This window comes from Macrobrachium rosenbergii, chromosome 13, assembly GCF_040412425.1.
Source record: "Macrobrachium rosenbergii isolate ZJJX-2024 chromosome 13, ASM4041242v1, whole genome shotgun sequence".
NCBI lineage: Eukaryota > Metazoa > Arthropoda > Malacostraca > Decapoda > Palaemonidae > Macrobrachium > Macrobrachium rosenbergii.
Window position 1 is genome coordinate 26,316,413 of NC_089753.1, and position 13,603 is coordinate 26,330,015.

Genomic DNA, 13,603 nt, shown 5'->3' on the forward strand with positions numbered 1-13,603 from the left:
GAAAGAACTTTTTGCGCAAAGTTTAAATATATAAAAAAAATTAAAGTTGGAATGTATTTAAATTTTTCCTCACTCTCAATGTTGCTGGGAAAATTGATGGTGGATGGCCAATTTCATTGATAAATTATTCGGAGAATCTAATTTTGTTAATAATTTTACACATAAATAGCAAGAACCTTTATGCAAGAAAAAAATATGTAAAAAAAATTGGAACGTTTTTCAATTTTTCATTAAGGCTGCTAAAAATTGAAGGTAGGTGCAATAATTTGATAAATTATTCAAAGACTCAATTTTCTGAATAATTTTATCTACAAATATCAAGAACTTCTTTATAAAGTTTTATATATATATATATATATATATAAATAAATATATATATATATTGTATATTTATATATAACTAAAGCTAGAATTTTCTCTCCTTCTCCCCTCCCAACCCCCGCTGCGAAAATTGATGGTGAATGGCAATTTCCTCGTTGATAAACCAATTTTCATAATGTTTTATGGTAATATCAAGAACTTATTCCTGAAATTTTCGCTTATATATATATATATATATAAACGCGATATATATATATAAATATATATATATATATATATTTATATAAAAAACCTTTTTTATCTTTTTATTCATTCTCAAGTCTGCTGATAAAATTATTGGTAGAAGGTGAATATCATTGATATTTTGAAAATTCAATTTCCTTCATTTTATACACATATATCAAGAACGTATTGCCCAAAGTTTAAATATATAAAATAAATTCAAGTTGCAATGAAATATTCCCGTGTGAGTTCTCTAACATATAGTCAAAAAAGACTAAATATTTAAGAATTAATTTTCAAAGTTATTAATTTTATTCATCCATATGAAGGTTTACTATCAAATTTTCCTTAAAGGATTAAATATTCATGGTCATTGCCATGGCCAGTGACTTTTATGTCTTAATTGATAAATTACTAATACCAGGAGCTAATCTAATTTACTTAACCCATACAGTGCACCTAAGTGCACTGTAGGCATGAACCTTTTCGCAAGGTTTAAATATGTAATGCAACCTCTTTCATTCCTTTTTACTGCACCTCCATTCATATTCTTTCAATTCCATCTTACTTTCCTCAACCCTCTCCCAATAATTGTTGCATAGTGCAACTGCTTTGAGGTTTTCCTCCCGTTACACCTCTCAAATCTGTTTACTTTCACTTTCCCTTTCAGTGCTGAATGACCTCATACGTCCCAGCGCTTGGCTTCTGACCTAAAATTTTATATTCCATTCCACTGCATCTATTTGCTAACTTGAATCACTTTCTTCAAATTAGTGGATTTGCAATCACATATCGAGGGTTATGAGTTGTGAGCCAAAAGACATTAGGTCTTCACAATTAAACTGAAGGGTTTTAGCACGCTTTCTCAAGGAAAATAAACTTACACATGACGCACCTGTGATGCTCCCGTAAGCTCTCCGAATATCACAAAAATCCTATAAAATACGTGAGAGAGATTTTAGACAAGTATATCGTCTCTCTGTACCGTAGTATGAGCACACGGCTTCAGACGTCCGAGGCGCCTCCCCTCGGCGCATCACAAGAACTAAAGGTTCTTTTACACAAAAGCCAAAGACTACGTCTTCTGTAACTTCAGTCTCAAGACACTGAATACTGATGATTGAGTAAGGAGCGTCAGGCAGTGGGTCAGAGTAAGGCACTTATCAAAACGCTTTATAAATATATTTAAAAGTATAACTATACATTCTCGAACACCTTCTAATCAGCTAAAATGATTTTAGATAAATAAAGTCCTGTAGAAATACCAAAAATGGGTAGTTTCCACAAAGTTCAAAGCACAAATCATGTATCTACTTATATACATATAACACTAATAATTTTCAATCAGTTTTAAATCCAGTTCTATGATGAAAGGAATGAAATTCCTTCGAAGCAAACCTACTACAGTTAGGATGTGAGAGATTTCTCATCACTGGAAACTCCCGACTTTCCCTGAACCAAGAAACGCAATATTGCTGCTGTAACCTTTCACGGAAATTATTTCTCTTCCAAATTAGTTGGAAAAGTCTTCTGGAGAAAATGATTACGGACGTAAAAGATGGAAATATTTTCGGAAGTATATGCTAATACTTTTGAAAGATTTTAAAATACGAATCAAGATACGAATCCTCCAAATGGTAGGGAACTGAATACAGAATTTAGGCCACAAGCCAAGCACTGGGACCTATGATGTCATTCTGCGCTGAAATGGAAATTGAGAGGAAAAGGTTTGAAAGGTGTAACAGGAGGAAAACCTCAAAGTAGTTGCACTTTGAATCAATTGTTAGGAGAGAGTGGAAAGTAAGAAGGAATAAAGGGAATATAACTGGAGGTACAGTAAAAGGAACGAAATGGGTTGCACCTAGGGCCCGAAGGGACCCTCCAAAGAACCTTAAGTAATGCCTACTGTGTACCGCATGAGGTGCACTGACGGCACTAACTTCCTCAGGGGTCCAAAATGGTAGTGAAATGTGGAGAGTAACGTCCGTAGAGTTATTTCACCACCTGCTTGTGTTTACTGTATGATATATTTCTATTTCGTTATTTTTGTTTTGTTTGCATATGCCATCATAAATTACACCTGTCTATCTATTTCTAACTTTTACTCAATGAAAGATGTCCATGAAACAATAGCTGATTATTTCTGATACACCCAAATGTTCCTGAACCACGGGGACACTTTTTAAATTACAACTTCTGAACGAAAACATGAACATTTAAAGAGAACTTTGACCACCTTAAACAAGAGACGATCAGAGATGGGCAAAAGCGCACCTGAAGACTTCCTCGCCCTGGACCCAGACGTGGAGAAAATGGAGGTTCCTAAATATTCTCCTCAAGTTCTGCGCGAACAAAATTACAGGCATTACGTGAACCTCGGTAGAATCCCTCCGGACATAAGAGTGAGAATCTCTTCGCTTGGAAGAGCGCCAAGAAATTTGGTGGTATAAGATTACTGGGGAAAGTAAACCAGCCTTTCCTAACTAAAAACTTTTTCTCTGGCCCTTTCATATATTAATATTTTGCGTGTAACACACTTGGTCTGCCAGCAATGAACACAACGCTTACAACTTACTCATTTTTAACTAAGAAAGTGCAGAGCAAAACAATAATTTGGATTCGAAGTTTTTAAGCTAAAACTAAATTCAAAAAAAGATTAGGAATCAAGAGGGAGATAGGTCACCGTAGTATTTAAAATATTACAGTATATACATATATATATATATATATATATATATATATATATATATATATATATATATATATATATATATATATATATATATATATGTGTGTGTGTGTGTGTGTGTGTGTGTGTGTGCAAGAATCAGATTGTGAAAATAAGACAGTATTCAACTGAAGAATATTAATTTTCAAATCATCAAAGGTATAAGAGCAACTTATCCTCGGGAGAAAGTAATTAGGAAAATTATATATGTACATTCATGAAGCTACAAATGTTGTTTAATATCAAATTCACGCTACCTCGGGAATATCCCCGATGGGGAATGATCTCCGAAGGGGAATTTATAAGTGATCAATGGATCGGTACTGCCGGGTCTCGATCCCTCGACACAGTTTCCTTCCAACAACTCCAGTCGACGGTCTACCCACTGAGCTATCAAGAGTCCCCGCAGTACCGATCCATTTACCGTTGGTAAATTCCCCTTCGGTGATCATTCGAGGTAGCGTGAATTTTATATTAAACAACATTTTTAGCTTCATGAATGTGTATAAATCACGGTGTGATAAAAATTTCATATACATACATACATATATATATATATATATATATATATATATATATATATATATATATATATATATATATATTCATATATATTATTCTCCTTTTGGTTTTGGGTCAGAGTCCAATGACCTTTGGCACAGCTGACGTAAATGCGAGGTAGAGGATAAAATCCTTTGTCTGTCAGCTGTTTGCCCAATGCTTGCAACATACCCTAACCGTCATGTGCAACTGGAAGAGGGTATAATGAATCAAACCTGATAAAGCTAATAATGTACTGCCTGCCTCTCTCTCTCTCTCTCTCTCTCTCTCTCTCTCTCTCTCTCTCTCTCTCTCTCTCTCTCTCTCTCCTACTTAAACTCTAGAACATTGCAATAGCCTGTGATTTATTTTATATCTACTTTTAGTGTTTTGTAGTTTAACTTCCATGTATAGAATTCACTCCAGTGTATTTTATGGGAAATAAATACTTTATTATTATTATTATTATTATTATTATTATTATTATTATTATTATTATTATTATTATTATTATTATATTTAAAAAATTCTGATAAAAGCGGCAATGGGTGCAATCAAGGCCAACGAGGTCGATAACTTAAGACTGTCAGTGTTTAACAGATAATCTTTACTTCATTCTCCAAAGCCCAGCGAATCCCCCTTACCACCCCCTCCCCTCCCAAGAGATCCTTCCACCAGGTTAAGTGATCCTTCCTCATCTACCTGGGCCATTCAAAAAGGATTACCTGTCATTTCCGGCGCACGTTCCTCTAATCCTCCCAGACTTTTCTGTATCTCTCTCTCTCTCTCTCTCTCTCTCTCTCTCTCTCTCTCTCTCTCTCTCTCTCTCTCTTCCATTCCAGTCTCCTAATGGGCGGTCGTCAAGAGCAGAGACACTCTCTGACCTTTCACGAGGTCACGTTTTCGAAATGGCCTTTGGAAAGGTCAGAAAGGACCCGGAAAGGTCAAATGGGACCTGTAAGTGTTGGAGAGTTACTCAGAGATTTGTGGAGGCGTTACACACCTAATTACTTTAGCAATGACTCTTATCAAATACTTGAGAGGTTTGGCTGCTTCCAGTGATATCAGCTGTGTGAAATGACAAATATTTTCCTTTATTCTTTTATTCCAGAGAAAAGGAACCGGGAAAATTGTGCAAAAAACAGAGAGAAAATGAATCATTTACATCTCATGACAGGAATTTCAAGTAATGTCTCCCAGAGGCTATACATAGTGACTAAAACAACAACCGTGAGTTTAAGACAATGACTGAGGGGCTGAGACAATGACTCAGAGACTAAGACAATGACTGAGGGGCTGAGACAATGACTCAGAGACTAAGACAATGATTGAGGGGCTGAGACAATGACTCAGAGACTAAGACAATGACTGAGGGGCTGAGACAACGACTCAGAGACTAAGACAATGACTGAGGGACTGAGACAATGACTCAGAGACTAAGACAATGACTGAGGGACTGAGACAATGACTCAGAGACTAAGACAATGACTGAGGGACTAAGACAATGACTCAGAGATTAAGACATTGACTGAGGGGCTGAGACAATGACTCAGAGACTAAGACAATGACTGAGGGGCTGAGACAATGACTCAGAGACTAAGACAATGACTGAGGACTCAGACAATGACTCAGAGACTAAGACAATGACTGAGGACTGAGACAATGACTCAGAGACTAAGACAATGACTGAGGACTAAGACAATGACTCAGAGATTAAGACATTGACTAAAGGACTAAGACAATGACTCAGAGATTAAGACATTGACTAAGGGACTAAGACAATGACTCGGAGACTAAGACAATGACTGAGGGACTAAGACAATGACTCAGAGACTAAGACAAAGACTGAGGGACTAAGACAATGACTCAGAGACTAAGACAATGACTGAGGGACTAAGACAATGACTCAGAGACTATGACAAAGACTGCGGGACTGAGACAATAAATCAGAGACTAAGACAATGACTCAGAGACTTAGACAATGGCTGAGAGACTAAAACAATGACTCAGAGACTAAGACAATGGCTGAGGGACTAAGACAATGACTCAGAGACTAAGACAATGGCTGAGGGACTAAGACAATGACTCAGAGACTATGACAAAGACTGCGGGACTGAGACAATAAATCAGAGACTAAGACAATGACTGAGGGACTAAGACAATGACTCAGAGACTATGACAAAGACTGCGGGACTGAGACAATAAATCAGAGACTAAGACAATGACTCAGAGACTTAGACAATGGCTGAGAGAATAAGACAATGACTCAGAGACTAAGACAATGGCTGAGAGAATAAGACAATGACTCAGAGACTAAGACAATGGCTGAGGGACTAAGACAATGACTCAGAGACTAAGACAATGGCTGAGGGACTGAGACAATGACTCAGAGACTATGACAAAGACTGCGGGACTGAGACAATAAATCAGAGACTAGGACAATGACTGAGGGACTGAGACAATGACTCAGAGACTATGACAAAGACTGCGGGACTGAGACAATAAATCAGAGACTAAGACAATGACTGAGGGACTAAGACAATGACTCAGAGACTAAGACAATGGCTGAGGGACTAAGAAAATGACTCAGAGACTAAGACAATGGCTGAGGGACTAAGACAATGACTCAGAGACTAAGACAATGGCTGAGGGACTAAGACAATGACTCAGAGACTAAGACAATGGCTGAGGGACTAAGACAATGACTCAGAGACTAAGACAACGACTGAGGGACTAAGACAATGACTCAGAGACTAAGACAATGGCTGAGGGACTAAGGCAATGACTCAGAGACTAAGACAATGACTGAGTGACTAAGACAATGACTCAGAGACTAAGACAATGACTGAGTGACTAAGACAATGACTCAGAGACTAAGACAATGACTGAGGGACTCAGACAATGACTCAGAGACTAAGACAATGGCTGAGGGACTAAGGCAATGACTCAGAGACTAAGACAATGGCTGAGTGACTAAGACAATGACTCAGAGACTAAGACAATGACTGAGTGACTAAGTCAATGACTCAGAGACTAAGACAATGACTGAGTGACTAAGACAATGACTCAGAGACTAAGACAATGACTGAGGGACTATGACAATGACACAGAGACTAAGACAATGACTGAGGGACTAAGACAATGACTCAGAGACTAAGACAATGACTGAGAGACTAAGACAACGAATCAGACGCCAGGACAAAAACTACGAAACTACACACACTCTAAGAAAAAAAATTACAGCCTAAGCTAATAACTGCAACAAAAAATAAATAACAAATAAGACAGCAACCAGGAGAATGAAGCAATAACTGAGGGAATACGCAATAAGAGAATCAGACACGAGAGAAGCGCACCAAAGGAGACGGACACGTAATTACTCGCGAGGTCTGCTGAAGCAAACAACCAATTAGGGAGTTGGTTTCTGAGCAGAGACACAACAACTGACTGTGCATGAAAATTCGCAGAAATGGAGATACGAAGGTTTCATGAAGCTCCGTTGTTCAGGGGCTTGCGATTTGAATTTGATTTCCTCTTGAATAAAAGGTTTTCGTTTACCCATTAATATTCTGCGGGTATAGTTTCTTGATCTAAGGCGCTCCTTCTCTCTCTCTCTCTCTCTCTCTCTCTCTCTCTCTCTCTCTCTCTCTCTCTCTCTCTCTCACACGGACAGAGACACGGACAGACACATATATAAATATGTGTGTGTGTGAATCTCACTTGTCTTATTTACACTTGTAAACCCTTATTTTAACGGTTCACCTTAAATTCAATTAGGTAATGATCAGCTATACCTCCAACTACTCATTTTCTCACCCTTGTACCCATCAAATAATTATTGCATGTATTTTGTACGTGGTATGAGTGACCCTGGTAGTTGTGATGCCAGATAACTTAAAACCAACAAATCAGTATGTTGTGTACAAATGAGATGTATATTATATATATATATACACACCTTGTGTAAAATACGAAATATCAGCTTCTCTGAAAGACTGAAACGTTTACATTAATATCTGATTCCGGGCTTTATCCATCCCCCCCTTCCACCCACGTCCACATTGCTCCGAATTCACCCCCAGCAAAACGAAAGGAACCCCAAATGAAACGAGGTAATTTGCTTGAACACCGACGAAAGCCTGTTTGCCGCTCATGCGCCGGAGAAAGCACTGGCGTTTCATCGCGAAGTATGATGTATAATGCATGACGCATAGGGGAGTCGTTTAGGTGGGGAAAAACTGTCGGGAAAAAAAACTGTTTTATTATGCATGGAACGCTCCTCGTAAACGGAGCCGCATGTTAACACTAAGTCTAGGCTGGTCCGAGACGACGAGCTGATGCCTGCTGGATCGTTCCGTCCGCGCGGAAGGGGATAATCACCTCAGGTTATTTAAGCCCTGGCTCAGGGAGGAATGCCATGGTGATCTCTCTCTCTCTCTCTCTCTCTCTCTCTCTCTCTCTCTCTCTTCTGTCTGTTCAGGAGGAGGAGGAGGAGGAGGAGGAGGAGGAGGAGGAGGAGGAGGAGGAGGAGGAGGAGGAGGAGGAGGAGGAGGAGAGGGCGAACAAAAATCCACTTTGTGCAATGCGGTTCCTCCTGCAAAGCTGTTTCGTGCTCGTGCATATGATGCTGGTATATGTGTGTATCGCATACACACATATATATACGTGTATATGTGTACATATATATACAAGATATCCATCTCATTTGTACACAAACACTGATTTGTTGGTTTTAAGTTATCTGGCATCACAACTACCAGGGTTACTCATACCACGTACAAAATTGGTACAGTAATAATTTGGTAGGCACAAGGTTGAGAAACTGAGTAGCTGGAGGTATAACTGATAATTACCCAATTGAATTTACGGTGAACCGTTAAAATAAGTGGTTACAAGTGTCAATACGACAAGTGAGCTTCAATACGTCACAAGAAACGGATATAAGATGAAGAAGGTTGAAAAATGACCTAATATCAAATGAACTAGGAACTGGAATACAAAATTTAGGGCAGAAGGCCAGGCGATGGAGCCTATGCGGTCATTCAGCGCTGAATGGGAAACTGAGGGGAAAGATGGTTTGAAAGGTGCAACAGGAGGAAAACCTCTCAGATGCACTGTGAAACACTTCTTAGGAGAAGGTTCAGGAAAGTAAGATGGAAGAAGGGGAACATGAACAAAGGTACAGTAAAAGGAATGGAAGAGGTTGCAGCTAGGAACCGAGGGGACGCTACAATGAACAAGTAATGCCTCCAGGCCACCGGGTGAGGTGCACTGACGACACTAACCCCCCTTACGGGGATTAAAGGATCAGAGGCTTCCAAGGCATATGGAAAATCCAAGGAGTGGTCAGCGACAGATTAGAAAGTTTCATAAGGTGTAGGTTGGTCGTGAGAAGGACTAGACGCTTTAAGTGGTGAATACAAATTGAGAGGGTTACTGAAATAGAAAAAGGAATGTCTGGTGTGGAAATGTGTGTATGTACAATACAGTAGCCTCTCAATCAACAACACAACTGCTTTTACAAATATCATTCAAAATATATATATATATATATATATATATATATATATATATATATATATATATATATATATATATATATATACACACATATACATAATGTGTATAACTGAGTCACGAAAATATGGAACGTGATGAATATATAAATAAACATAAAATCCACGAAGGATTTTATGTTTATATATATATATATATATATATATATATATATATATATATAATATATTATGTTACATGTATATGTGTATATGTATATATACATATATGCATATGTATATATGGGTAAGGAGATATATTTTAAAAGACAAATAATACTTTCAAATAATCCAAACGAGAGAGAGAGAGAGAGAGAGAGAGAGAGAGAGAGAGAGAGAGAGAGAGAGAGAGAGAGAGAGAGAGAGAACAACATCAGTCTTAATCATTACAAAATGTGTTAAAGGAAAGTTCATGTTCCGGCTTGACAGATATTACTTCAAAATACCCCGTGAAAATATTGAGGAAGGAGAGAGAGAGAGAGAGAGAGAGAGAGAGAGAGAGAGAGAGAGAGAGAGAGAGAGAGAGAGAGAGAGAGAGAGAAGCCCAGAATCCCCTCTAATTGAATTTCACCACAGCTTGCAATAAATCTTCCTAAATCCTCACGGAGCAAGATTACGGATACTGACATAATTTATGAGCGAGAGCAGAATACTCGGGAACCCACTTAGAAGAAGGATAAAACACGCCTTTTCTTCTTCTTCTTCTTCTTCTTCTTCTTCTTCTTCTTCTTCTTCTTCTTCTTCTTCTTCTTCTTCTTCTTCTTCTTCCTTTTCGTCTTCTTCTTCTTCTTCTTCTTCTCAGACATAGATTACGACAGAAAGTTCGACTATGTCTTCACCAACCTTTTCAGAGGGGGGGTGAAACACGCCTTTTCTTCTTCTTCTTCTTCTTCTTCTTCTTCTTCTTCTTCTTCTTCTTCTTCTTCTTCTTCTTCTCAGGCATAGATTACGACAGAAAGTTCGACTATGTCTTCGCCAACCTTTCGCAAGTGATTCATTTTTCAATCTGACGTTAAGACATTTCATGTCCATTCTCTTACATGCAAAGATAAACAGAGGGCTTTATCACTTCTTTACCACCGTTTTAACTTCTTTTCAATAAGTGGGTGACCTTCGGAAATGACCTTGGGAAGGCATCTGACAAAGCACAATGACAATCAGTTGGGCGTTGCAAAGTCGAGGGCATTTGAAAGACAGTGATGCTACATTACCATGATGATGACCTTAGAGCGAAGACAGTACCGGAGTGGCTGGTGTACCAGAAAAATTCTAGATAAATGTTGGTGTTCCTAGAGGATTGGCATCGAGTCCCTTGCTGTTTGCCAAAACAATTCAGGAAGCTACAAAGGAGTGCAAAGAGGGAGGTCCCTGTCCCTGGGAAATACCTTATACAGATTATTTTAGTGTTTAAAGCAGCAATCATATAAAAAGGTGACATAAATGTTTAAAAAATGGAAAAGCCTTATGTGGGACAGGTCTGAAAATTAATGGAGGCAATATGTTTCTGGTGACTGTACAACACTTTAAATACTGTGGAGGGATTTAGAATTTTATGTTATACTTGATCTTCATTATATATGACTAAAGATACCTCCCAAAATATATGTTTTTTTATTTATATCAATAATTGTCAATTTATTGAAATTCCTCATTACTGTGAACAACCTTCAGATTTTGTTAATGCAAGGATATATTTGCTCCGTAAACAGATAAATTACAATACATTTCAAAACGCCAGATGAAAATATTTTGACAATGAATACAAAATAACTGTATGTAATATAATCTAGACATGTAGCTCTTTTTAAAAAATCAGAATACCTCTCAAAAAATTTAAAAGAGGCCCATCAAAAATGTCTATTATTATTATTATTATTATTATTATTATTATTATTATTATTATTATTATTATTATTATTATTATTATTATTAAATTGTTTAGCAACTTCATCAAAATTGAATGTCCATATCTGATTGAAAAATTCAATCTATTAATCTATTTAAAGAATCGCTTAAATGACTTACATTTACTTATTTGCTTAAATCTTTTGGGAAAAGATGAAACAAATAAACTAGAGAGAAAAAGAACAAAAAAAGTTATATTAATTCATTCTATTCTTGTATCGCGCTTTGAATACGAGTGTGTATACAGTGTGTGACTTTCTAACCCATCCTTGTACCCCGCTTTGGAATACAAGTGTGTATGTGTATACACTGTGCGACTTTGTTTCCTATCCTTGTATCGCGCTTTGAATACAAGTTGGTTTACAGAATCGTTTCTTTATGCAAAATGCATAAATTCCCTTACAAGTATCACTGGTTTTAGTCAACAAGATACAACTGTATCCCTGCTGGCATCATTACGTTGAAATATGGTAACCTGTATCCCCTCTTGTATCCTCATTTTCATATCTCAAGAAATAATATATCCTCCCTTACATGCCTATTTTGATATAAAGTGATACATTGTATCCTCACTGTACCGATTTTGACAAATGAAAATCCTTCTAAGAGATTAAGCTTGATACTAGAAAATTATATATATAATATATATATATATATATATATATATATATATATATATATATATATATATATATTTATATACAAAATATATATATTTATATATATATATATATATATATATATATATATATATATATATATATATATATATATATATACACCACAAAATTTACAATGACCTCAAGAAAAATTGATGACAAAAACACCACAAATCATTCATGTATTTTGACCAACGCTTTGTTTGCGAAAACAATCTGATATGAAAAATAGCCTCGCATTTAATTCCTTACATGAAAGGTATTTGTTTACTCGGCAAATATTGCAAACAGAACTGATCACTCTCCAAGTATCGTTGTTAAACAGCGCTCTGAATAATTAAGGGTAATTGCGAGGGAATTCCGGGTACAATTACGTTATGGATTTTGGGATACGATGATATGATATGTTTTACCCCGAAAGTGTTACACGAACGTACATGCACACACACATACATACATACATATATATATACATATATACATACGTATATGAAATACAGACGTATTTTTTTTAGCAATAAGCCGCGTGTGCTTTCTCGTGCAAAAATAAAGAACAAATTATGTTAAATGCTACATTTATGCTTTAAATGCTGAATGACACTGTGTAAAAGTCTCTCGCAGTTTATGTATATATACATATATATTTATATACTCTATACATATATATATATATGTATATATATTGTATACTGTTTATATATATTTATATATATATATATATATATATATATATATATATATATATATATATATATATATATATATATATATATATCATGTATATCATGTTTCTTGTATATTTCCCTCTTTCTATCTCTCTCTCTCTCTCTCTCTCTCTCTCTCAGCAAAGTCATTTTCTTTTGGGCCTGGAACCACAATAAAACTATTTTATGACATGCTCTTTGCAACTGCCGAGGCCACACCAATAAACTGAGGCCCATCTCGGAAATAACATCGATGCATAAAAGAGAGAGAGAGAGAGAGAGAGAGAGAGAGAGAGAGAGAGAGAGAGAGAGAGAGAGAGAGCAAACACCGAGTGTTACCCTTGAACAAGAGATGTTCCTATGACGCGGGGGAAAATTCATAATGAAACATAACTACAAGGTGACAACTACGATAGAGAGAGAGAGAGAGAGAGAGAGAGAGAGAGAGAGAGAGAGAGAGAGAGAGAGAGAGAGAGAGAGCTACCTATGAACAAGAGATGTTATTATGGCTCAAAGGAAAGTTCATAAGAATTGCTCGTAATCCAACAATAATACAAGAAGATCTCAGAGAGAGAGAGAGAGAGAGAGAGAGAGAGAGAGAGAGAGAGAGAGAGGGGGTAGTTCCCAAAGGATTCCAGGCGTTAAGCCGGACCAGAAATCTGTGAAGGCATGTGCTAAGGGATCACACCATCGCCACCCCTTTTTAGGGGGTCCACCAGGCCACTACGGAGCGAGGAGATTTGGGGAGAAGGTGAAGGGGGTAGGAAGAGGATTTTGAAGGGGAAGGGAGGGGAAAGGGGGGGTTAAAGATCGAGTAAAGACGAGATGAAAATCCCTTAAACATTATGAAACTTTCTCTCAGATTATTTCAAATATTCCTCTAAATAAAATTCCTTTCCCTATTTACAAGTAACATGTAAAAAATGCGCCGAGTTTCTTCGGCGCAATCGAATTTTCTGCACAGCGTAT

General features: G+C 37.0%; 1 protein-coding gene across 1 annotated transcript in view; it reads right to left on the minus strand.

The window, feature by feature from the left end:
* Window positions 1-10,172, minus strand: part of LOC136844743 (protein FAM133B-like) — a 66,688-nt gene extending 56,516 nt beyond the window's left edge. The window contains exon 1 of the mRNA XM_067113977.1: window positions 10,054-10,172. Within this exon, the coding sequence (XP_066970078.1) occupies window positions 10,054-10,172 (119 nt within the window). The remainder of the gene's footprint in view (window positions 1-10,053) is intronic.
* Between the last annotated feature and the right edge of the window lie 3,431 nt (window positions 10,173-13,603).